This window comes from Zonotrichia albicollis, chromosome 26 (genome assembly GCF_047830755.1).
Source record: "Zonotrichia albicollis isolate bZonAlb1 chromosome 26, bZonAlb1.hap1, whole genome shotgun sequence".
NCBI classification, from domain to species: Eukaryota; Metazoa; Chordata; class Aves; order Passeriformes; family Passerellidae; genus Zonotrichia; species Zonotrichia albicollis.
The window spans coordinates 9,306,414-9,332,371 of record NC_133844.1 but is presented as its reverse complement, the minus strand read 5'-3'; the positions used below and the strand labels follow the sequence as shown (position 1 = coordinate 9,332,371).

Below are 25,958 nucleotides of genomic sequence, written 5' to 3'. Positions count from 1 at the left end.
CTCATGCTCCCCAGGGTGGCTGCACCGGAGCCACCCTGGCATGAGGCAGACAAGGACTCGAGGCACCAGTATGGGGTTGACAAGATCTGTAGTTGAGGGCGGGAGGCGAGCGAAGGACAGAGAGACGGACAGACAGACAGAGGAGCATGCTGCGCCGCGCCGGCGCTCAGGCCAGGTCCTTGAAGGCATCGAGGTTGAAGGCCGTGTCGAGGAGCCGCTGCAGCTCTGTCAGGTGAGTTTTCTTATTGCCAGTGGCAGGGGCAGCTGCTGGCTCCCGCCCTGCATACCTACCAGGGAGAAGGTGGGCCGTGAGAAGGGTCTGTACCGACCAGCTCCCTCCCAGCCTCTGAGCCAGCCACTGCATCCTTACCAGACAGGCTTTGCACGGTTGATGGTGGTGCGAAGGCGGGGTTTGACATAGTCATAGTAACCCTGGTTCTTGTGCTCCTCCTGGCACCACACCAGCTCGGCAGCTGGGTATTTCTGGGCTTCCCGCTGGAGGAGGTCAAAGGGGAATGGGGAGAGCTGCGGGGGGCAGAGAGTGGCGTCACAGGAGATGTGGGGCAGCATCTCAGGGGCTGCAGAACCCCCAGCCCGCAGGCACGGTGCTGGCAGGACGCTGCTCACCTGCTCCACCCTGGTGATGGCCACATCGGCCTCCATCTGCCGGGCCTTGCGCTCACGGGTCAGATCATAGTACACCTTGCCGGTGCAGAACAGCACCCGCTTCACCTGTTCAGGGTTCTGGGCTGCAGGGCCACTGTCGGGGATGACACGGAGGAAGTGGGTGCCTGCCAAGAAAGAGAACAGCACCCTGAGCCATAGCACTGTGCCAGCAGCCAAATCCCATGCCAGCCCCTGCCAGGACCCTGAGAGGAAGAGTCAGTTCACCCAGGAACAGGAACAACTCCCACCACAAACCATCACGTGCCACTTGCGGCTGTCAAATCCCTTCCCATGGAGGAAGCCCCATGGAGCCAAGTCTCCCAAGGGTGGCAGGCTCAGTTCTAATGAGGCTCTGATGTGCCAAGGAGAAGGCCATGGCCTCACTCAGCCAGCCTCCAGCATGGGGCGGCTGCAGTCAGGCAGGCTTTACCCAAGGCCACAGACTCCTGCCCTTCACCCTGCGGAGCAGCATGGGGGGCACACAGGCAGCTCTGTGCTTCTTGTACCTGGCAGCATGTCATCAAAGCTGGAGCGGGCTTCGGGGTGGCGCAGCAGCGACTTTGGAGTGAAGATTATCAGCTGGAGTGGAGAAGAAGAGGCAGAGCAAGGCGGTCAACCCTGCCAGAAACACCTCCCCTGTCTGCCCTCCCCTGGCCATCCTGCCTGAGCAAGGGAGCAGCTGCCAGAGGTTTGCTTCTCACTCAGCTGCAGTGCTCTGCCAGATTGGGCATCCATTCCCGACAGCACCAACCATCCCAGTCGGGATGTCCCATGGGGAAGAGGCAGAGGGGCTACCAGGGGCCTGCCTGTCCCATGGCTGGAGCTGACTGGAACTGGCTGAGGTAGGTATGTAGCAGTGTCTGTTGGCTCCAACAGCCTTGACCTCCCCGTGGAGTTTGGGAAGGGGACACAGCCCTTGCAGCCCACACAAGACAGCAGCTGCACATCAAATGCCAAGCCAGTCCTGAGCACCATGAGGTCCTTGGCCAGGCAGCAGCCAGCTGCTCATGTCCGAGGTGCAGGAAGAAGCTGCCCCCAGCCCAGTCCCAGTCCAGGGAAACACCCAGCAGGAACACAGTGCCCTGCCTGGGCACCAAGCTGCTGGCACTGACCGGTTTGCGGAAGGGCAGGAGGATCTGGCGCCGCAGGACGTGGAAGAAGTTGGCTGGAGTGGAGCAGTTCACGACAATCCAATTGCACTCATAGAGCTGACGCACATCAAAGTCATCCAGCTTCTGCCTTGGCCAGCACGGGTGAGGGGATTTCAGGAAACACAAGGTACCTCTTGGCCTCGTGGCTCCAGCAGCAGGCAGAAGAGTAGGCCCCAGCCCTCCCTCCCTATCTCCCTATCTCCCTCCCTCCCTCCCTCCCTCCCTTCCCTCACTGTCCCGAGCACAGAGAACCACAGAGATCTGGGAGAGGCTCCAGGGCTGTGCCCTCCACCTTAGTCTGGCCATAGGGGTGGCCAGCAACCCCCTCTCATTCCACTTTCAGGGCCACCTCTCCCCTGGACTATGACAGGTTCCGTGGAGGTGCAGCCTGGGCACCAGGTTCAGACCCTTTCCCCAAACCCTCCGGCCAGCACGAGACCAAGGCATCGTAAGCCTCCTGCCATTGGCTCCCACTGTGCTAAGCCCACACGAGTGTTGCTGCCCTCTACCGAGCCCAGTCCAGGGCACAGGAGGCTGAGCACCACGCCACCATGGGGGCCACCACTCACAGGGAACACATCAGGATCATCGTTGCACATCTGCAGGAATCGCTCTGGGCGGGCTGAGGAGTGCTCGGGACCCTACGGGGACCAAGAAGGGGGATGGTCATTGCAGGCCAAGGCAAGCATGAGAACTCCAAGTAAGGCACTGCCACATCATGACCAGTGCCACTGCTGTGCAGGGTTCCACCTCAGGGTGAGCCAGAGGAGTCCTTACCATGCCCTCCATGCCGTGGGGGAGCAGCAGGACAATGCCATTCTGCCTGACCCACTTGGCCTGCCCGGGACAGATGAACTGGTCGATGATGCATTGAGCAGTGTTGTGGAAATCCCCAAACTGGGCTTCCCAAAGCACCAGGGCATTGGGACTGGCCATGGCAAAGCCCAGCTCAAATCCTGAGGAATGGAAGAGCAGTGAGAGGGTCAGGTTACCCTTCCAGAGCGGCCTCACCCTGGGCAGTGAGCACAGACCTACTCACTCACCCAAGACACCATACTCTGACAGGGAGCTGTTGCAGACAGTGTAGGGAGCCTGGTTGGGCCAGAGGTGGTTCATGGGGATACAGGTCCTCTTGTCCACATTCTGATCATGCAGGACATGGTGGCGATGGCTGGAAAAGGGAGAAGAATAACTTCATCATCAGCCTTTGGATCCCTCCCAGAAGCGGTGGAATTGCCTTTACAGCCTCCAAAAGCAGGGCTTTACCTAAATGTCCCCCTCTCAACATCCTGGCCACTCAGGCGGATGTGGATGCCCTCTTTGAGCAGGGAGCCAAATGCCATATACTCTGCCAGGGCCCAGTCCACGGTCCGGTTCTTCACCATCTCCCCACGGGTTTTCAGAATACGGCTCAGACCTGCCAGGACAAGAGCTGGTTCACAGCCAGCACAGGACAGAGCTCCAGTGACACCAGCTCTGCTCCACAACCAGCCCACAGACTGACAGACTGACAGTGCCATGGGCAGAGGAATGGATTCCTCTTCTGGAGGTATGAATCATGGATGAAGAAAGCAGAGCTGCAGGGAAGGATCAGCTCCAAAGAAGAGCTGTTCCTTGGTTCACTTCCCTTACCCACAGCTCCCTCATAAACAAGTTCTCATAAGAGTCTGGGTGAGAGGGAACCTTAAAGATCATCCAGCCCAACCCCTGCCATAGGGATTTCTTGCACTACAAGGGACATCTTCCAGTAGACCAAGTTGCTCCAAGCCCTGTCCAGCCAGGCCTTGAACACTTCCAGGGCAGCCACAACTTCCCTGGGAAACTTGTGCCAGGGCCTCACCACACTCACAGGGAAGAATTCCTTCCCAATATCCCATCTAACACTGCCCTCTGGCAGTGGGAAACCATTCCCACTTGTCATGTCACTCCACAGTCCTGGTGCAAAGTGCCTCTGCATCTCTCTGCAAGCTCCTTTAGGCACTGGAAGGGTCTCTTAGGTCTCCCTGGAGCCTTCTTTCCTTCAGGCTAGACATACTCAGCTCTCTAGGAGCTCCTGCACAGGGGCTTCAGCACTGGTATAATTTTCAAGGCCTCCTCTGGACCTGCTCTAACAGGTCCAGGTTTTGTTCTTGGGACCCCCAAAGCTCCAGGCAGTGTCTCAAGAATGCAGCACCCAGGAGGAGGATCCCCACCCTTGACCTGCTGCCCACCCATATTGAAGCAGTCCAGTATGTCCCTACCTTCCAGGCCACATCTCAGCCCTATCTCACAGCTCTCTGGAACAAATGCCCAGTCTGGCACAGCTTTCACAAGCTCCTACCTCCATGGATAGTGAAATCCTCCACTGGCACCGAGCTGGCCACTTGGCCAATGTGTGTCAGGTCCTCTTCATTGAGGCCAGTGGAAGGGCAGGTCATGCTCCGGGGCTGCCCATCCAAAGTGAAGAAACCTGTCAGAGAAGGAGAAACACCATCAGGTGTGCCAGATCTGTGGGAAGACCCCAGGACACGGACACCCTCAAGCAGAAGTAGGGACACCAGGAACGGGAAGAGCACCTCTAACCTCCCCTGTGGGGTGGCTTACTAGAAAATCTCTGCCATGGATCTAGAGAGGCCGGGTGCCTTGCTCTGGCCTCCCAATCACCGCTACTGCCTTACCTGGCCAAGGTGAGTCCAGCCAGTGCTTGATGTGCAAGATCTTCTCATCCTTGGATCTGGCATGGGCCTCCTCACAAATCTTATCGTACTTGGCAATTTCCTCCTGAAAGGCAGAAACAAGAGGCAGAAAAACATTAACGGGGGATCTCCAAATGAGGGTGTTGAGCCTGAGGACCTTGGTAAGCTTGCAAGGGTGCTGGAGGGCAGAGGTGGTCCCTGCCATAGAAGTCCCAAAGCTGTGCAGTCAGCCTCAGAGAGCACAGCCACAGCCCTGTACACCAAGGCATAGCTCTGCTATGCTCAGAGCTGTCCAATCCTACTGATGCTGAAAGATGGCGCCAGGGCAAGCAGGGCTGGTGGAACCTCTGCGTCGTGAGCTGCCCAAGCAGCAGAACCAGGACAGGATCTGCCCCAGATACCCGTGGCCACAGCAATCCTGAGCACTGGGACCTGCCTGTGCTGCAGTGCCCAGAGCTGCATCACCTGTTCCACACTGATCACAGGGTGAACCTTGAACGAGATGTTACTGCACTTTTCAGAGCTGGCACAGTTCAAAGATGAGCCTTGGCTCTGAACTCCATTGCTGCCAGGTCTGCAGCGCACACCCAACCCCAGCACAGCTCTGCCACCTTTAGGTTACAAGCACAAGAACGTGGTTCTTGTAGGCCCACGTGGGCCTTCACACCCAGGTCTGAACCACGTAAGTAGTTTTCCCTGGAGATGCCACTAGCAGTTTTCCCCTTTCAGGGCCCGCAGATGGTACCTCATACTCCGGCTGATTTACCACCCCCTGGGAAATCAGCAGCTCTGCATATTTCTGCAACACTGGCTTCTGTTTCCGGATCTGTTTGTACATCAGGGGCTGCGTGAACATAGGTTCATCCATCTCATTGTGCCCGTTGCGCCTGTAACAAACCTGCCAGGAAAGGAAAGATGCCTGCCTGTGATCTACCGCTCCAAAAGCACTTGGGAGCTACCTAGGCCACGTGAGGGAGGGTCCCAAATAGCCCAGGAGGCACCCAAGCACACCCCTGGCTGAGTCCCAGCTTCAGGCACTTGTGCCACATTCCTTACCAAATCCACCACCACGTCCTTGTGGAAGGTGCTTCGCCATTCTGCTGCCACGTTGCACACGTAGACCACGGCCTCGGGGTCGTCGGCGTTTACGTGGAAGATGGGCGCGTTCACCACGCGCGCCACATCCGTGGGGTACGGCGAGGAGCGCGCCATCCGTGGGTCTGTCGTGAAGCCAATCTGTAGCAAGTGAGGGCAGACGGATAACCACAGTGTTACCAACTGCATTTAGGATACAGCTTTCATATGAGCTCCTTCTTTGAACACTGGTATCATAGCTGGCTCAGCATGAGACAGCTGCTTTGGTGTCCCAGGAAACTTGTCACACAGCTCCAAGGGCAGCTCAGCTGCTGCAGCTGGGCTGCAGATGCACAAGCTGCCTGTCCGCTGTGTCTGGACACAGTGGCACATCCGGGTACCTGCTGCAGCTGTGGGGACATGCTGGCCCTAATGAAACACCTCTGGTTTCCATCGCAGTAGACAGGATCAGCCCCATCAGACTCACACACTGAGCATCAGGTTGTATCACCTCTGCACCAGACTGAGCTCAAAAGCTGCTGCTGTTGAGCAGCTGGGTAAGAAGTACCCCCTGCTGACCCCAGGTTAGGGCTCCTACCACAAACACTGGCAGGAAAACAGCTGCTGCTGGTTCTAGCTACTCCCTGCCCCAGAGCCTGCAACGACAGCTCTGCCAGGGACCCACAGGCACAGGGTGTTTGCTCCTCACCTGGTTGTTGACCACAACATGGACAGTGCCGTGGGTGGTGTAGGAGGGAAGGTCGCTCAGGTGAAATGTCTCGTACACAATGCCCTGCCCTGCAAATGCAGCATCTCCATGCAGGAGGATGGACATCACCTGGGAGAGGGGAAGCCATGGTGGTCATCAGGGACAGAGAGCAGGACACCACCAGGAAAGGGCCCAGCTCTCCTCCCCCTGAATTTTCACCTTTATGTCCCAGAAAGGACATAGAGCTGCTCATCAACACATCCAGTGCTTTCCCAGGGGATGGGAGGGGAGTCAGCCATAGCTGACACACCACTAGGCAAAGACTGTGGCCACCAGCTCCCAGCTCCTCACGCCCCAGCAAGGGCAACACATTTGGGGCACCCTGAGCAGACAGCAAAACAGTGCCCAGTATGCCCCAGCTGGGCAGCAATCTCATTCCCAAATACATACACCCCAAAGCAAAGCCTTTTTCTCACTGGGGGAAGAAGAAAAGAAGCCCTGTTCTCTCACACTTTCAGCCCAGAAGCCCCAGGGCCACTGATGTTATTTTGTCACCATCCCAGGGGCTGGCTAAGGACACCGCCTGCCAGGCAAGGACAGGATCAGGCTATTTATATCCAGCGCCTGGGGTGCAGAAGGGAGGGAAGCACTTTGGATCTCACTCTTCCACTTCTTAGGATTGGAGACAGGTCTGCAATGAATCACACAGCAAACAGCTCCCCACAGCCCCTTCCCACCGGGGTGTGGAGAACTGCCTTCTGTTGCCAGTTCCAACTTTCCCAGTCTCAGGAATGGTTATCTCTAGTCACACTGAGATCCTGCTGCCAAGCCCTCCAAGGTGTGGTGCCTGCATTGCCTTGGGGTTCCCCTCATGTCCCTGTCTCCCCGTCAGGGGTTGTGCATTTGCTGTGCCCACAGCCCAGCTCAGTTCAGAGATGAAGAAAGCAGCAATGGGAACCTAGGGTGGGCAAGCCCCTCCCAAAGTTATCTCCAAAAACAGAAGGGAAGGATGGGGAGCAAAGTCAGAGTGACAGCAGGGGAAGTGGCACATCAAACAGAAAGCAGACAAGTTACTTCACTTTCCCACCAGCCTGTCTCCACCAAAATCCATCCAGCCTAGGCCACGTCATTACACACATCTGAGCAGCACTCACCTTCTTCCCCTCCGTGTCCCCACAGTAAAACTGCTCTGCCTTAGTCTTGCCTTGAACAACAGGATCAGCTGCTTCCAAATGAGAAGGATTTGCCACCAAGGAAAGGGTGATGTTCCTGTCAGTGACGCGGTTAATCCGCCGGTGGTACATTCCCAGGTGGTACTTCACATCACCAGACCCCTGGTGGAGGGGACAAGAGAGTCACCCCAGGGAATGAGTGGCTTTTGGGGCATGGAAGGAGACAGAGGAGTGCTGACCTCAAGGCTGGAAGAGGGAGGCTTTTTTTGCAGGTACTGCCACAGTGCAGCAGGCACTCACTGCAGGAGCTGAACTGGCACCAAGGAAAGCCTGTGCCAGGTGCCAAAGCACTGCCAACTTCAGACATGCACCCAGCCCATCTAAACACAGCTGAAGGTGTGAGGGATGAAGCAAGTGTGGTAGGTTGGGCAAAGACCCTGAATAACAGGTAACACTTGCCTGAGCTCTACCCACACTGCAGCAGCATGGCCATCCATGGCACCATTCCCAATGTGCAGCCAGGCAGCCCATCAGGGCACCTCGAGGCCCCAGGCTGCTGCTTTCTCACCTTGAAATCCCACTGAAGGTCATGGCAGGATCCATCCAGCCCAGCCCAGCTTCCCAAAAGCCAAATCATCCCAGCTTATGATGCAGAAGCTTTGGAGCATGAGTTTATTGCAGTGTCAGAGCTGCTTTTGGAGCTGCTTTAGAACCCCAGATGGGGACCAGGGGCACAAATAAATTTCTGCTCCTGGCCACCTGAAGCAAACACCCCAAGGCTGCTTCATGCCCTGGAGAGCTGCCAAGAGCCAAGTTTGTGCTGGAGACAATGGCACATGTCACCCCTAGGACAGGCAAGGACAGACCAGCACTGGCAGCTCTACAAAGGCTCCCATGACCCAGGTGTGCTTGCAACGTGGAAATCCATGCAACACCGGTGCCACTGAGTGACACCAGAAGCAATGGCACAATCCAGCCACAGCCCCTGGGGAGTGCTCAGGGGCAGGCAGCAGCAGCCTGCTGCAAGCAGGAGAGAAGCTCACCTCATCAGCAGCCTCCAGCTTGGAGTCGAACTGGCAGAAGATCTGCTCCAGCTCTTTCCTGATCACATTGGCAAGAACATTCAGGCGTCCCCTGCAAAAGCAAGGCCACAGCTGACAGCCATGAAGTGCTGATGGTGATCTACAACCCCCACTGCCACAGGCTACACCTCCTGTGATGGCTGTGGGGTCACCCAGATACAGGGACAAACCAGGAGGAGTCTGAAGATCCCTCAGCACAGGGATGGTTTGGCCAACACCACATCCTACATACTTGTTGAGATGCCCCAGAGTATGTAGGTGCTGGAATTCCAGCATGATTCCAGGTCTGACCTCAAGCCACCACCACTCTCCAAATGAATTTACTAAGCTGGAAAGATCCTGATGAGCAGAGAGCAGCCAAGGCCTCACCTCTCCAGCTGAGGTTCATCACTAACCAAGATCAATTTGGTGATGGTAGAAACCAGTGTGCCCTCCAGTACCAAACCCCAGCAACATCCCCCCCACCTTCTACCCGCACCAGGCAGCACCATGGCTAGAAGCAAGGTTACCTGTGGGGCATTCCCATGATCACATAATCCACTCCCTTCTCACTTGACTTATCAATAATGGTCTTTAAGGCTGGGATCAGCACTTCGCATCCCTCCAGACCAAAACGCTTCTCTGAAGACCATTTCCGATGGAGGAATTCCTCAAACCTAGGAGGCAAAGGGAGGGAGGGATCACTGAGGGCAGAAACCAGGGAACGGACAGGGACTGCACCAAGGGAGCCACAGCACTGGCTGATGCTCAAGCTGGTACCATGCAGCGCACAACAGTCACTTCAGTGTCTTCTCACAGAGTTCAGCTGGCCATTTCCCCCCACTCCAACACCATGCTGTACTTAATCCTTATTTTTAGACCTTTTCTTTCAGGATCATCCACATTTTCAGGCTGTTTGCCAGCACCTGAGCCTGCCAGACTGGCAGCTCAGTGGCGTCAACCTGCTCACGAAGGTGACAGATGATGTCAAGATATGACTCAGCTGGTGACTGCATCACTCTGGCTGGGAGCAAACCTCCTGGGGAAGACATGGAGAAGGTGAAGCCCTCCCAGGGTACCTGGTGGAGCGGACCAGCCTGGCCAGCAGCGTGCGCTTCTCTTCATTGGTGAACTGCATGATGCCTGGGGTCTCAAACTTCTGCCGGATCCACTGGCACTGCTCCAGGTCATTGATGAACATGAACTCCACGCCAATGTGCTGGCAGTATGCCATCTGCTCCAACAGGGAGGGAAAGGAGGGGCCATCAGGCAACAGCCAGGGCTTCAGCACCTCAAACCCCCAAAGGACTGGCACTTGCAGCCCCACTGGATCACAGGGCCAGGTGCTCTTCATTTCCCCCTTCACCCTTTCAGCCAAAGAGCCTTTCTGTGCCAGCAGAGACATCGACCCTCACGCCTGGCAGCTGGAGGGGGTCCTGGGGGAACCCAGCTGCCAACCCTGCAACAGCCCCACTTCAGGAGCCTTGTTTGAGTTGTATTCCCAGGAAAAGGGATGTAGCAGGACATGTTCCAGGATGCTGCAGGCCAGCACATGACGCAGCATCAAGCTGTTTAATTCCCCTTCCTGGAGGGGCCCACAATCAGTCCCTCAAATCCTTTATATCCACCTCAGAGGAGAGATTTTCCCTCTCCATAGCATCACCTGTGAGCAGTCCAAAATCCCATATCACAGGGCAGGGGAGAATCAGAAGGTTCTCCCACAATGAGGAGCCCATTCCTGCAGATGGGCTAAGATGTTGGCAAAGTTTTGCTTCTTCTAAAGTCAACTAGTCTCAGCAGAGACCATCTGAGCAGCCTGCAGCGTGCCTGAGAGCTGCTTGAGATCAGTCCAAGCACAGGAGGGGATGAAATTTGGCAGAAAAGGGGAACTGGCTGTATGAGCTGGAAGTCCCAGCTCCAGGGGTCTCAAACCTGCACCAAGACCCTCTGAAGGACGCCCATGGAGGACAGCAACACTGCTGCAGTGCCTGAAGAGGGGATCACTGGCCTCCAGCCCACTCCTGTGCTCTGCAAGCACCAGCTGCTGCTTCAAACTGGAAAGCATAGCTGGAGAGGTTTCAAAAAAGGCAGTATCCAGTTGCCTGGGGCCTGTTCCACCTTAGGCAAACCAAGTGCGTTGCTGCAATGCAGCAGAAAGCTGGACACAATCACAGCTAAGCAGGTTACTCGAGGTGACTCTTGTGAGTGGGGCGAGTGCTGAGAAGCAGTTCCCAAACTGAAAATCTTAAAATGTGCAGGCTGACCCAGGATTTTCCAAAGACAACTGCTCTGCCCCAGCCCCTGGCTGCACACAGACCTGGTGAGACCCCTACCCTTCTCACCTCCAGCCGACGGATGATTTCCCGGAGTGGAAGAGCCGATTCATTTCCCCCGATGAAAGTGGTTGTGGGCAAGTGGAAAACTTTGTCGAGGTCAGATTCATCCAGACCATAAAAGCCTGCAGGATTTGTCACGGGTGGGAGAAGCAAGAGAAAGAAGGAAGGAAGAGGGACGTGGATACCATCACACAGGGACCAGGTAAATTTGGGAGAAGTGGGGAAGGGACAAAAAAAAGCAGCATAAAAAAATAATAAACATGAAGGAGGTTTATATGGATAAAAAACCAAGCCATTAATTAAACAAAAAGACATTGAGCACCAAACAATGAGTTATTACAGAAGGCACCGCAGGAAACGAACCACAAAGCAATGTATATGCATGGAAATGGGCAATTAAAATCCAGGGTGAGTCACGGAGCTTGGAGCCCCAAGAACACAAAAAACACGCAACAAATTATAACAAAGGTGAGAGAAAACAGGAATTGAGGAGTCACCGAGCACACCAGAGGTCTCGGCACGTGGCAGGAATTAAAAAGGGAGAGTCAACGCAGAGAAGGAAACAGTTAAAACAGACACAACCAAACAGACAAAACCCCAAGGAGGGAGAGACCGAGAAGCAAGAAAGAGAACAGGCAACAGAGCTCTGATGGACTCTCCTGAATAGCTCAACCCAGGAGCAGGGTGGCCAGCAGCCACTCAGGGGTTCGGCTGCGCAGGTACCCTTTCACCCCACCAACAGCTTTTTAATTAGAGCTTTTGCCCAGCTCTGCTCAGCAAACCTCCACCCTCTGGTGCTGGCAAATGACGATTTGGAGGCAGCTCCTACTCATGGTATGGGGCTGTGGGGAGATGAGCTGGGCCTGGAGAGGGGCCAAGCAGGTCTCAAGAACTGGAGGTTGGGATTTAGGGCTGCAGGTGAGTCCTGCTGTACCCCAAAGCCATCAGAGGTGCCTCTCTACCCACTGAAGCTCATGGTTGTCTCTGGGGAAACTGAGGCACAGAGGAGGAGGGACAGTGCTGGCCTTGCTAAACCAATGCAGAAAGGCAGAAACAGGTCCAGAAACTGGAGAGTCCCGTGACCCTTCTGAAGCAGGAGTGTGGATGAAGGAGTCAGTCTACAGCCCTTTTTCAGGCTCCTGCTCATCCCTCCTGCACTCCCAACCGGGCCTGGTCCCAAGGTGTTTCCTAACCCCAGGGCAGGAGCTGCAGTAGACACACATACCACTCCTCCCAGCTTCCTCCAAACCAGCACAGGACCCCAGATTTTAGAGAGGGAGCTTTTAGAGGACCTGTTCCTTTAGAGTGGGGATGGGGAACACCATCCAAGCATGGCAGAGCAGTGTAACCCACCTTCCTCAGGGGAATGGGAGGCAAAAACTGGCCCCTCCTGAGCTGGCCCCTTCCTTGAACTTCATGTTAAAAGTCTATCCCTTGCTGTCTGGTCAGGAATGGACAGTGAGCTGCAGACAGCCAATCCCTGGAAGTGTTCAATGCCAGGCTTGGAGAGCAACCTGGTCTAGGGGACTGGGCAGTATGAAAGGCCCTTTCCAGCCTAAGCCAGTCTGTGATTCCATGATGACAAAGCTGGTCATGGCTCATTCCTGTGAAGCCTTGAGGGGCAAGTCCAGAAACCTGGAACACATTCCTGGCTGCCACTGCTGTTCATCCCCTCTGCTCCTGGGACACTGGAGTCCCAGGAGAGGGAATGAAGCCAGGCCCCAGCAGCTCTGCTCCGGAGATATGCCTAGGAACACTGAACGAGACAGGAGTCGAGACTTTGGCCCCATGTCTCTGGGGTTTCTCTTTGGTTCCCATTCAAACAGAAATCCCAGAGAGAGGCGGCAAGGAGCATCCCACATAAACTGCCTGTTGAAGGGTTCCAGGGAATCCTCAGTAATTTGCTGAAGCTTGCAGACGTGCACCATAGGGCTTTGGCTTGTTCTGCTGTGATGCTTTGAAGACACTCTGGCACACTTTGGGGAGTATCAGATTTTACAAGGAGTTTTAGGACATCTAAGCATCTTTGCTTCTTCTTTGCTGCAGCCTGACAGCTCTGACAACACTCGGTATTTATAGGCAGCAACACCATCAGATGGAGGAAGACAAGAGACGAGCTGCCAAATTTTCCCTGCGACAAAACCAGCAGAAGACAGCTTGGATTTTTAGGAGTCTTGAACCAATGAGGGAGATTGAGGCCTTGTAAAATTATTATTCATAACAAAACATACTCTAGCAAGCCAGGCATGCAAACACAGTATAGAAAAGGCCAGTAAGGCTCAAACTGAGGATTTATACTAGACAAAGTGTCACTAACCACACACCTACATCAAGACTTTGAGTAGAAATTAAAAATTAAACACGCCACAAAATTCAGGAGTGGTGGGAGATGGGAGGGGTCCACTTTACCAGCTCAGAATAACCTATTTACCACTTTACCACCAGAATAACCTATTCAAAGAGAGTCCTGCACTCCAGAGGGTTAAGGGCTCATTAATTGCATACCTCCTACTGTTAACACTCTCAGCCGCTCCTTGAACACTGCAAGGTCTGGGGAGGGCAGGGAGGGGGAATGCAGAAAGGGAGAAGACAGAGAGATGCAGTCAAAGTTAGTAAAAAATCTGGAACTGTGAAAACTAGTCATGGAAAGCACAAGTCAAAAAAATACAGTATTTAAAATACAGGCAAAATCCGTCAGAGGCAAAAGGGCAGGGATGGAGGATGACTATACACTAGGCAGAAAAGGAATCTTGGTGGGAAGTGTGGTGAGAGGAGAGAGGAGCAGGAGGGGAAGGGGGTATCAGACACTGGGGAGCAGTTGAGCTGCATAGTTTGAGATCTCTCCTCTTGCACCTTGATGGAAGAGAGGGTGGCCTGGCATCTTCATTTGCCACAACCGAAAGCATCCTGCCAAGCTGCATCACAGGGAATGGGACCCTCTGCAGAAGCTGGGAGCTGCCTGCCACCAACACCTGCTCCAGAGGGTTTGCTCTGCTCATGCTACTGGGAGGATTTCAAGGTCAACCCATGGAGTTAAGGATGCTGCCTTTGCACAGAGGAGGAGACTGGGGTGTTGACAAGCAGGCAGTTCTTAAGGAAGACAGTGACACAGCAGGCACGCACAGCCACCTCTCTGGAGCATGCTTGGTGCAGGCAGGAGTGCCAGCACGCTGCAAAGGTGGGCAAACATGCAGCACCAGAGCTGCCTGCCCAGCTAGGTTAGGTGATCCAAGGGCCTCAATCTCACCTAGGTTACAAAAAGGCCTTGGAAACACTTGTCATTTGGGTCAGCAGGGAAAATCAGACACTTTCCCAAAATGGGGAAAAGGAAGGTGGGAGGACCTCAAGCCCAGGTTAGTGCAGGGGCTCGCCTATCTCTTCCTGAGCTGGAGGAGGATTTCCATCAATTCCCTTGGCATGAGGCAGAGGCAGCTGCCTTCCATGGGGAGAAGACAGACAGACAGACACTTAGACACACACAGCCTTCCATACACCACCCAGATTTCAGTGTGCTTCTTTCTTTCTATTTTCAGGGTCATACTGAGTTCCTGTAGTCATCCTGTCCTTGTTTTACACACTTACCATGCCAGACCAGCTGCAGTGAAAGACCAGGATGAGATTACTTGGTTTTTTTTAAATAGAAAAGACAAGAGAAAGGGGAATTGGGTGGCTCCAGCCCCACCACTCCTCAGACTGAGTAGCCCTGGGCAGGTTTTCTCCCTCTGACATTTTCCCCAGATATCACACTGCTTAATCCAAAGGGAGCTTCCAAACCAGAGCCAAACCAGTTGCTAAACAAAAGGCAGTTGAGAAGAAGGATCAATTTCTGAGATTAACCATCCAACTCATTTGAATCACAGCACTGCCACTTAAACTGTTGGCAACTGTGATCACACCACAAAAGCTGACCTTTAAAGGACTTTGCTGTTCTGAAAGAAGAAACAAGATTGTTTCCAAGTTTCAAAACCAAACCAGTCCTGTTATTAACCACCCTGTCAAGTGCTACACATTCCTTCAAAGCAAAAAGACAGCAGGATCTGCTTAGAAATTGTCTTTTTCTGCCACAAGCAGGCAACACCCAACCTTAGGCCCAGCTAGAGTTCTGTCTTCTGCACCACCACAGCTCCTTCCCCACTTCCTGAACACTATTTGCAAGCTAAGTTCATTCAGTTACAGCTAGGATTGACTAGATGAGGTTTTCCAAGAATATCAAGGGAAAATCTACTCAGCATAAATAATACTTATAGCAAGTTAAACAAAGTCTTTTGCTGAGATCTAGCCACATGAGTATGGGGTTCTACCATGAGACACAACCCCAGCATGAGCTGGCAGCTGCCACCATTATATCTTGTTCCCAGGACTCATTATTTCTATGAATTCATGGATTCCTGGGAAGCAAATCAACACCGCTACCCACTGTTCCTTTGTGGCTTTCATTTTAATATGAAAGCCACAAAGGAACAGAGATTAAAGCTTAAGGGCTTGCTCATACACAAGAGATCCCATGCTGAGGTTCCTTCCAGCCAATGCCTATGGACTATCTACACCTGAATGCTTGACACTACAGTGAGCCACACTGGGACATACTGCTTGGCTTGTGGCAACTCACCCTGGAGAAGCAGGAAAAATGGAGCCTGGACTGCTTCCCTCAGATGTTGTTACAGCTGTACACTGTAACAACGGAGTTACACGGCCATGGTGAGTGACTTTAAGTTCACCTAAAAAGTCTTCCTGCTTTCCTCACAATGCTAACTATGAGCACATGTGTCTTCTCCCACAGCAATCATCTCCCCACCTCTCGCCATCAAAATGGCAAGAGGCACAGGACACACTCCCAGCTGGAGCTGGATGGCTCCTGAGGTTCATCCAAGGGTTGGTCTTCCAGAGAAGCATGTCAGAGTCCAAACTATGGGATGAAGCAGCTTCCTCATCATCCAGGGAACTGGTCCAACCAAAACCTACTCCCTTCCCTACCGCTCCTGGTACATGTAATCCTGTCCGAAGGTCCAGCAGGTCCAGGGCTGGTGTCCCTGTGCTGGCAGATGAATAAGGAATCAAGAAGGTTTACATGCACCGTGCATTCTGATTGGCTGTGTCCATTGGCAAGGTTAGTAATCATCACTGCTGCTCTACTCTACGTTAGGAGCATGAGCATGCCTCTGGAGCACTTGGAGTGCCAGGGAACCACCCTGGGAAGCACCAGCGAGGTGACAGAGTTCAGCAACCTCATCCTGGCTAGGAGAATGGTAGCAAACTACAGAAATCGGCTCTAAAGCACATGGAGAGCTGCTGGGTTTAAGCACTTTCAGATCAGGATTTCAAGTCCTGGGAACCACACACACTTCTGTACAACACTCATGCAGCTCTCACTCAAACACATTGGAATTTTCACCTCTCTACTTGGACAGGAATGCATCCCAAAGCTTCCTTGTTATGATCACCAGTAGGGACTCATAGCTCCGTCTTGGATGAAGGGCAGTTAAAGGATTTACAGATGCTGGGGCAAGCTAGAAGTTCAGGAGGGCAGCCTCAGCCCTGCAGAGATGAACCCAGAATATTCACCCCCAGCTCTGAGGGTCCCCAAGGGCAGCAAGAGGAGCTGAGAGAACAGACCTCCAGCTCTCACCAACAAAAAACCTCTCTGCTTTGCATTTCTAGAAGATGCAATTGCTTCCAGCCCTTCTGGGTTTTTGCTTCTGGGTGAGCAAGATCAGTGATAACACTGATTGGTGGTACTGGTTGAAGAAACATAAGCTGAGTGCTGGAGTGACAGCCGGAGGGTGGCAAGACTGCACTGCTGCTGCTACCGGCAACCACAATTTTAGAGTGATCATTACTAAGGAAACTTCAGACCCCTGGCCTGTGAAGCAATCTACCTACGAAGCTGTGAAAGAGAGGGGAGCTCAAGCAATGCAGCACCAACTGCTCTCAAAGCCCTCACCCAGTTTGTCTGTGGATGTGATAATATCGGCTGGAAGGGAGGAGTCCAGATCTGCATCCAAGATGCCCAGTGGATCGAGTTGTGCTACATGATGCCCTCGAATCTATGAAATGCACCAGGAATGGAAAGGAGAACAGGAACCAAGAGGGAGAGAAAAACAAAAGAAGGGAGGGGTAAAAAAGTTAAATTACATTAGAATTAATTTGCAGAGTAATTCTCACCGACGTTTGGAGAAACAGTTACTGGCGCATCATCAAAATTTACACAACTAATGCCGAGAGGATCAAGCTTTGCAATGTGGTGACCCCTGACCTGGAAGCAACAACACAGATTAGTCATTAAAACAAGTTAACTGAAGAGACATTCCTTTCCTCGGAAGTTCTGTCAGCAACAGAGGGAAGCAGGATGGGTGCTCCACGCCACTGCTAAGCATGGCAGGAGCCCATGGCACTGGGGCAACATTCCAGACAGCAGCAAACCACCCAGTGTGGAGACAAGCTCCCCCTCCCTGCCACCCTGTTTGGATTACAATAGCTTTAATCTTCCTATTGTCCAGTAAAGCATCAGCTGAGCTACTGCTCCAACAGATCAGCTGCTCCTATGAGGCAGCCCAGCTCCTATCCTGCGTGCTCTCCATGCAAACACGTGCATCATTCGCACTAACTCCAGCCCACCTCAGCCCCTGCAAGCCCCTCTGCAAAGGACGTGACCCTCCTCAGCACAAAGTCCCCTTACCTGATATGCCCTGATGAGAGATTGCACTGCAAGATGGTCCTCCACCAGTTTATCCACGTTAGGCTGTGCCTGAACCAGGGACTGGGCTTGGGACAGAGTGGAGAGGCTGGTCAGCGGAGGGGGGCTTTGGTAAGCAGTGCCTGGAGCAGCTCCAGCATTGGCGTTGCGAAAAAAGATGTCCCATGACTAGGAAAAAGGAAAGAAGAGAGATGACCAGGGTCTTCACTTGCAGTCCAAACACCTCCTCCATCCAAGGTTACAGAGGTCTCCACTTCACTGCCAAAGCAGGGGACAGAACTGCCTCTCCTCTGTACCTCATCTCCATGCAGCTGCTGCTGAAAGCACCCATCTGACTTGAACAAAAGAGCAAGCTCTCCGACTATTCCAGCTGCATCACTATCCCACTTCCCATTTATCTGGATTATTTCTTTAGGCATGAGGCCAACACCAGAGCCACCCCTCCCCTGGCAGTAGCACCAGGACAGGACAGAGTGACACCCCATCCCTTGGCTCTGCTCTTGGAACCATTGCTCTGAGCAGCAAGCCCCAGCCCGGACTCCCAGCCCATTTCCTTCTCCTCAGGGGAGGCCACTGCTCTCTAAATACCCCAATATTTTCTGAAAATTATTTCTGCCTTGTAATCAAGTACACCTCTTCCTCTTTTCATGATCTGAATGGCCAGAGACCTAAATCCCAGCATAAGCTGTCTTGTTCAGCCCCCAACCAGCAATGTTTTTATTTTTCTATCTCTTCTTCAATTTTCCCCCATCCTTTTGGTGACACCAATGACAGCACTACAGAGGTACTCCCATACCAGCTCTCCCATGCCCAGAACAAGGCAGTTGCCTCCTCTGCTCCTGTTCCCTTTGTAGATGGGCATTTCTCGGTGTTAAGAAAACAAATCAGAACACTGGGAAAAAAGCCCTGGACAGACCTGGTGTACTGCCATACTTTTCCAGCGCTGTCTGAAAAGTCTGGAAGTATCCCAGGCCAAACTCAAGTTAACCAGTCTCCTTGTAGAAGCACCAACAGATTTGGGGAAGGAGAGAGCCTGGCCAAACTAAATCCAACGCACATCCTCCCATCAGGTGTGTGCCTCATCTCATGTGCCACCAAATGATGGCAAAGGATGAGGGCACAGCAGAACAGCAGCTGTGTGCCAGCACAGACCCAGGAAGCTACTACAGCAAACAAATCCTATGGGATTTGCATGCTGACTTCAGCCCAAGGGTCTCTCCAACAACTGGGAGCTTGGCATTCTGCACCTTGGAGGGCACCAAATACAGCCTTGGCAATCAGAGATACACAAAGCCCAGCCACTCCCAGAGAGTTTAAATCAAGCAGAAAAGTGCCCTCAAAGCAGGGGTTGTTTGGGGCAGAAAACAGTTTTTGTCCCCTGGAAGCAGGGTGGAAAGGACTGAAAATCTGCCCTTTGCTGGAGTCACCCCAGCACTGCTGCTCCCCCCAGAGCTCCTCCAGTTGCAGCACCCATCACATGCCCCAGGAAGGTATTTCCAGTCCCAATTTACCCAAACACCCCATTGTCTCATCACATGACTGCACAAGGTGAATAAATTTAGAAACAGGTCATGCTAAAGGAACATAAATAAGATCTGGAACATTTTGACACTGTTACTGATAAACAATCACTCCCCCAAGGGGGAAAAAAAAAGGAAGACAGAAAACACTCAACCCTGTTCTGACTGCTAAAGCAAATTTCAGCAAGAAAAGAGGAAGACTTGCTTTTTGTTCCTTCCACAGGCTCACAGAGCTCCTGGGTGCCCCCAAAGCCATCAGCTCCTGCAAACGGAGGGACAAGCACCCAGGGATGGGCTCTGTACCCTTGGATGGAGAGGAACCTGGCTGGAGACTTTGCTCCACAGTTAAAGGTTGGTTCATGTACTAGCAAATAAAGACAGGCAAGAGAAAAGGAGCACCTGATATCAGAGGGGGGTGAGGGGAACAGGGACGGAGCCAGGGGTGTTGCCTTTATAACCTTCTCCCTTCTGCCACTCATTTCTCTTGGAGTTGCAATTAGCTTCTGTTCTGGAAGAAAAAGTTCACTTTAAACTCTGCAAACAAGGTGTGGCACTTTCACTGAGTGCTTTATTGCTCCACAGAATGATGTCTGGATGGCACAGGGCAGGCTAGGCTGTGATAAGGGCCATAAAGACATCAGCTTTCAACCTGCTGATGTGGTTGTGAATTCAAGAGAGTCCAAGGGCTATCCCATGGGTTTCTGAGGAGCACAGAGGTGCCTCTGGAGCTCCCACCTCCCATGGGAGAGGCTGCCCCATCAGAGTTATCCTGCTTTATCATGGGAAGGAGAACTTTGAACGTAATCCAGCACTTGCCAAAGGTAACACTAATAATAAATTCATGGGGTTATTGTCCTTTGACTTTTCTGTGCCCATGGCCCAGAAAAGTGGCAGCTTTTCTGGGCCCAGAGGGGCAGCTCTGTGAGTGCTCTACTCACTTTTATACCCTGTATAGATGCATACAGGATATAAGATACATAGATATACATTTTGGGTACAAGAGAGCCAGATTCAGGGCATTTTTAGACAGTCCCACAGCTGCAACACAAAGCATTAGCCTGGGCTGGCTTTCCCAGTGCTCCTCCATGCACTGGCAAAGTGAACCAGCTGCCTGCCACACACCAGGACAGTTCAGGCTTTAGAGGGATCTTGAGCTCAGTTCTGTGAGTGGAGCTCAGGGCAGGCTCCTCTATTAAGAACAATTCCAAACCAGCTCACCAAGCTAAACCAGCACCTTCTACCAAATGCAGCTTCTGAAGAAGGGTGTGGGCTCATACTGTCATGTCCCAGTCTCTCAGCTTGGAGGTCAGGCATGCAGAGTGAGGGAAGAGGGGTGACATTTCCCATCCACTGCAGGCACCAAGGGACATTGCTTCCACCTGCAGCTCAGGCTCCAGAAGCATCAACCCTGCTTGGTATGGTCTGCAGGTCTGGCAGCACCTCCTGCTCCAGCAGGGAGAAGATGATGAACGTCAGAGCTTAAGGCTGCAGGACGAGGAGGAGTAGCCTGAACCAAATGTAAGGCAAATTTAATCTTTGCTGAGAGCAGGCAGTCAAGTAGCAAGCAATGGGTTCATGCTATGCACATTGCTGTGTCCTTTATCAACCCAGACAAGCACCTTCAGTTTTTTGAGGGTGATGGGGTCATCAAACCTCTTTCTATTTAAAATCTCAAACATTGGCAAGTTAAAGGGTCTGTGTTAAGGGCTGTTTAATGTACAGATCCATAGGGAGAGCTGTGTCCCTGTCACCCAGTTCAACCCAAACTCCAAGGCTGCTGCTTAGGGAGGCTGAACCTACCTGAGATGTATGCAAGTAGCACTCACCTGCAGCCACAGCTGTTTGGCCACCTTCCCTGAAGCACCCATCATGTTGCTTAGGGGATGGGAAGACAGTGTGGGCTGTACCAAGCACCCAAGCTGGTCAAATAGAGGCAGGAGGATGGTGTCCCCACTTTTAAGGGGAAGCAGTCCCAGGAGCAAGCAGCACTGACTGACCCTGTGGCAGCCCACTGGCACCCATCCACCATGTCTTCACCTCCTCTTTCTCTCACTCTTCTCTAATTTTTATTATTTTACCGTTATTACTATCCAACTCTGCTCATCGGGCTTGAAAACTGGAGCTCAGCTAAAGGATTCCATGCAGAAAATGCCCTAAAATAACCTACTTTTTATCTTCCCTATTTTAAGCAAGAACTAAAGCTTGTTCTGCACTTTAAACCCCTGGTATGTACATGGAGGAAATGAATTCAGTGTGCTCAGCTGGGACAATTGCACCAGCAGGAAGCCTCAGAGGTTTTTGCTGACAACAGCAAAGACACTCCAGCTCTTCCCAGCTGAACATGTCCCTCCTTCCTGGTGGGACACAGCACAGCAAGGAGCAGCTGGTCTCTGTGCTACACAGGGATAGAAAAACCTCAGCCAGGCCCCATGACAGCCTGACTCCTTCCAAGTGCTCCAGCCTAGGATCTGACTCTCCACCTGGCAGGACAGAGGCCAATGCTCATCAAGGACAGAATTAGGACTTTCCTCCCCTGGGCAGGGCACACAGGCTGATGGCCTGCAAGCCAACATGATGAGAGACAGCTGCAAGCCCAGCCTGAGCACAGCAGCTCAGCATCAGGGGACCCATGAAGAAGTGCAGAGAGGACAGAGGAGTGCAGAGAGGAGCTGGGAAGGAATCTTGGTAAACAGGTCACTGGAACAAGGTGGAGTCCACACAAGAGACAAGGCCAGAATGGGGCCAAGTATATCGATCAGCAATCTGGTTTTACACACACAAGCTCAAAGCCAAGCTTAGCTATGTCTGCCCCAACACAGAATACCACCCATGCCTGAGACAAAAAGGAAACAAGTCACGATGTGGAGAATACCCTCCATGCCCCTTTTTCCCATCCTCCACTCCAGAATCAATCCTCTTGATGAGCCACCAGAGATGGAAAAAATACAGCAAGTGGATTCCCAGAAGCCATTCCTTGTATCTGCTTGTGATCCAGGATGATGCCCATGTCCCAAGCCCACGGCGTTTCCTCTTGAACAGAAAAAGCTCCTCTTGCTTCTTGTTCCAGGAATCACTGCTGTTTCTTTTGGGCAAAGTGAGGCAGAAGGACCATCCACAAACATCCAGCCCCTACTGACGAATTCACTACTCCTCAAGAGGTGGCACTTACCTGCACCCACTGTTCAGACACACAGAGAAGTGAAGGTGACGTCCTGGCAAGGTTGATCCTTACCTTATGTACACTTTTGGGATTTTCCAGCCAAGCATAATACATTTCCTCCACATAGTTTGAACTAGTCCCACTCAGAAATGGCTCGGCAGCCACAGGTGCACTGTAGCACCTGAGCTGTTGGAACGTCCTGGGCGCTGCCGGTCTGTGTTGGGAAATTGTCTTTACAGTCTGTGAGGCTGTCAATGGCCTCAGTTTTGCTGCACAAGTCCTTAAGTTAAGCATTTTTGTATTGTTGCCTCACGCAAGCTCCTGTCGAGGGAGAACAGAAAAGTGGGTTATTAATTACTGCAGGAGAGCACTGAACAGAGACCACCCCCTACCCAAGCACGGAGAATCAAGCTTAGGATCAGTTTTTAATTTGCATTAATCCATCCACCCTGTCCCACAGCGAGGTCTCTGATGGCTTGGAAATGCAGTTTTTGCTCAGTACACTCAGCACGGCCAGGTCTGCCTCTCCTATCCCTGGCAGCATGGTACCATCACCTCCCCTGTCACAACAGTGCAATGCAAATCTGCTTGGTGGGTACCCAACACGGGCCTCGAATGAGCCACTGCACAGCAAAGCCACCCACATCTCTTGATTTCAGCTTCTTCCATCACTCTCCTTCCCAGGTTGGTCTAGGCTTCCTTTCTATGACCACTCTGCTTGGCTGAGGTTTTCTTCTTAGTTTGCTGTGATGTGCACCAGGGTAAAGCTGGTAAGAAACTGTCTACAGGGAAAATTGCCTGCAAGGTAGGGGTAGAGTAGTGCAAAGCACTTGAGAACTGGGCTCCAAGAAAGACTGCTGCTCCTCAAAAGCCCAGACCCAAGAACATCAGTGCAGGTGAAAGACCCAGAGAGGGGCTCTCCTCTGCTCAGAGAACCCAGAAAAGTAACCTGGAGCTGGTGTGGGACCTTGGAGAGGTCCCACCTTGCAGCTTTCCACAAGGCATGTACTGGGAGGCCTGGGGTCAGCCAGGGGGTTTTACACACATCCTACCAACCACAGTAGCCCAAGGAAAGCACTGGAAATCATCCTGAAGGAAGTGCAGGCACTTGGAGCAACTCTTCTTGGAGCTGCCCTTTCCACCCAGCTCCTCCTGCAAGAGGCAGGACCCAAGGCTAGAGGTGACCTAGCTGGCTGGTTTCCATAGCACAGACCAGTCCAACGAGCAGCAGCCCAATGGCAAAGCAGTTACCACGGTTCACCAGATTAAAATGAAATTTCACAAGGGACTAGAGAAAACAACACACCATCACAGCTATCAGTTTGCTAGCCAGCCTTCCAGCTGAATCTAGTTCAGACACTGATCTCTCCCCTGTAGTGACCAACAACAGGACCCGAGGGCTGCATCAGGGGAGGTTTAGGTCAGATATTGGAAAAAGGCTCTTCACTCAGAGGATGTTTGGACACTGGAACAGCCCCCCCAAGGGGAATGGTCAAAGCCTGAGAATTCAAGAAGCATTTAGGCTGTGCTCTCAGGTACAGAGTGTGGCTCTTGGGATGGTACTGTGCAGGGCCAGGAGTTGGACTTGGTGATCCTTGTGGGTCCCTTCCAACTGAGCATATTCAGTGATTCTGTAGCTCTGACTGCCCAGCATGGCAGGGGCTAGACTCCCCATTGCAAACTATAAGGTTTTGGTTCAAAGAGCCTGAGGAAGACCCAGAGTCACCTGAATTCAGACAAAGTGTTTGACAGATTTACCCATAGGATGAAGGGAACCACTTGTCATTTCCACCTTGCCCACAATAACACCTGGCAAGAAAGGCCAGCAGGTGCAGGACTACAAGTGCCACAGCACTGGGGATTCTCCCAGTTCAGCCTCATCAGATCTACACAGCAAAACACACACTGTTATTTTTCTGAAAGGCTAAGTAAGTCAGGGATGTTCAGCCTAGAATAAAGAAGGCTCCAGGGAGTCCTTAGAGACCCACACAGTCTCTAAAGGGGCTCCAAGAGAGCTGAGGAGGGACAAGAGTCTGGAATGACAGAACAAGGGGGAACACCTTCCCACTGCCAGAGAGCAGGGTTAGATGGGATACTGGGAGGAAATTATTTCCTGTGAGGGTGGTGAGACCCTGGTACAGATTGCCCTGGATCCCTGGAAGTGTCCAAGGCCAGAGTGGATGGGGTTTGGAACAACCTGGGGTAGTGTAAGGTGTCCCTGCTTATTGGCGGGGGTGGAACTGGATGATCTTTAAGATCCTTTCCCACTCAAACATTCCATGATATTTTAGAGAGCCAACTGAATCCAGTGCCAGAGCACAGGCATGCATATGGCAGGGAAAAAGCTTTAGGACAGAAGTAGCATCATCATCATCTCCAGTTTCATATCCAGTTTTGATGCTGTCACTCAGCAGCATCCCGTGACCTCTGGAAAACAGCGAGGTTAATGCCAGCGTTTGACCCAAAGCGAGCAGAACTAGCTGCTCTTTGAAGGTCTCTTGCAGGAAAGGTTAGCTAGGAGCCTGGACAGAGACAGGCAAGCTTGGAGCTGGGATGATTGCAAGTTGGATCAAAGTAGAGAACCAGAAGCAAGGACGTAGGAAACCAAGTCTGAGATAAGGGATATCAGGGTCACACAGGAATGCAAAGGTCACACTGGGAGTGACGCCTGAGGAGCATATGGAGAGGCAGCCAGCCACAGCCCAAACCTCACCAAAAGGTCACACCTCAGGAATGCCCACAACAGATGACGGATGGAGTGCGCCAATAAGCAGATGAAAGTGCTAAATGTGACCCGCCCGCAGCCGGGATGGGGACGGCGGCCCAGATGGCGGGTGCTTCGTAAGGACTGCGACTTAAGAATACTTTCTAGGTTAAAAACAGCACAAATTCCACCTTCCAGGAAGCGGCGGGGCCAGCGCCACCGGCTGTAGACACAGCTGATCCAGCACCGGGCACCTTCGGGCCCGCGGCAGGCGAGGGCCTCAGAGCGGGCGGGGGCCGGGGCAGACCCTCCGTGTACAGCAGAGCCCTCCAGAGATGTCGGGAGGCGCCGCGAGGTCGGGCGGCATTCCCAGAGCGTGCGGACGGACCGGAGCGGCCCCGCGGAGGGCCCGTGGCGCCGTGAGGCAGCGTGAGGCGCGCGGGAAGGGGCAGCGGGACCCCCGCCCCCGACGGAGCGCCAGGCCCGCCCCCGCCCGCGACCCCCAATCAGCGCCCGCCGCCGCCGCTCGGGCTCCGCGTTCCTCGCCGTCTATAGGCCCGAAGAGAACAGCCGAGCCTTCCCATTGGCCGCAGGGCAGCCCGTCTCGCCGCAGTCCCGCCCCCCTCGCTCCCCTCCTCCCAGGCGCCCGGGCGGCGCCAAGGACACCGGGGCGCGACCGCGGGCTACCGGCCCAGCGCGGCCGCCGGCGCGACCCCCGGCCCGCTGCGGCCCCGGCTGCGGCCCTCCCGCCCGGCTAGGTCCGGCCCCACCGTCCGGCCCTGCCGCGGAACTCACCGGCGTGTCCGTACGCCCCGCTCGTGGTCCCGGCTCTGACAGCGGCACCGACCGCCGCTCCCGCCCCGCCTCGCCCCGCCTCTCCCGTGCGTCAGCACGTCGCGTCACTGCGGCTCTTTTGCCACGCCCTCCGATCCCGGCCCAATGCGTCTGCGCCGGCCGGCGTGCAGCGGTGGGGGGGTCGGGCCTGGCGGCCGCTGTACGGACCGAGGACCCCCGGCATGGCCGGGGAACTCTCACC

The 25,958-nt window shown here is 53.4% G+C and overlaps 1 protein-coding gene across 4 annotated transcripts; it reads right to left on the bottom strand.

Annotated features, from left to right (window-relative positions):
- Positions 1-71: 71 nt before the first annotated feature.
- OGDH (oxoglutarate dehydrogenase) lies at positions 72-25,848 on the bottom strand. Of its 4 annotated transcripts, none has more exons than XM_074559057.1 (24): positions 25,718-25,848; positions 22,291-22,539; positions 17,521-17,706; positions 17,007-17,097; positions 13,350-13,394; positions 10,851-10,966; positions 9,588-9,742; positions 9,039-9,185; positions 8,491-8,581; positions 7,430-7,609; positions 6,276-6,404; positions 5,549-5,728; positions 5,238-5,390; positions 4,475-4,577; positions 4,138-4,266; positions 3,084-3,234; positions 2,861-2,988; positions 2,595-2,773; positions 2,387-2,458; positions 1,779-1,901; positions 1,173-1,245; positions 628-791; positions 371-525; positions 72-287 (listed from the first exon to the last, which is right to left on the bottom strand). In XM_074559057.1, exons 2-24 carry the CDS (start codon positions 22,510-22,512, stop codon positions 167-169), a joined length of 3,093 nt encoding a protein of 1,030 aa, XP_074415158.1. In that variant the 5' UTR covers positions 22,513-22,539; positions 25,718-25,848; the 3' UTR covers positions 72-166. The 4 variants fall into 4 exon arrangements, with proteins under 4 accessions (XP_074415158.1, XP_074415157.1, XP_074415161.1 ...); XM_074559056.1 differs by lacking the exon at positions 17,007-17,097 and adding an exon at positions 16,786-16,888; XM_074559060.1 differs by lacking the exon at positions 13,350-13,394.
- Between the last annotated feature and the right edge of the window lie 110 nt (positions 25,849-25,958).

Coding starts and splice junctions, on each gene's coding strand:
- OGDH (XM_074559056.1), bottom strand. CDS start 22,512: ATGCTTAACTTAAGGACTTGTGCAGCAAAACTGAGGCCATTGACAGCC. Junction 8,582..9,038: donor ATCATGGGAATGCCCCACAG/GTAACCTTGCTT, acceptor TTGCTTTTGCAG/GGGACGCCTGAATGTTCTTG. Junction 4,267..4,474: donor GCTGGACTCACCTTGGCCAG/GTAAGGCAGTAG, acceptor CTTCTCTGACAG/GTTTCTTCACTTTGGATGGG.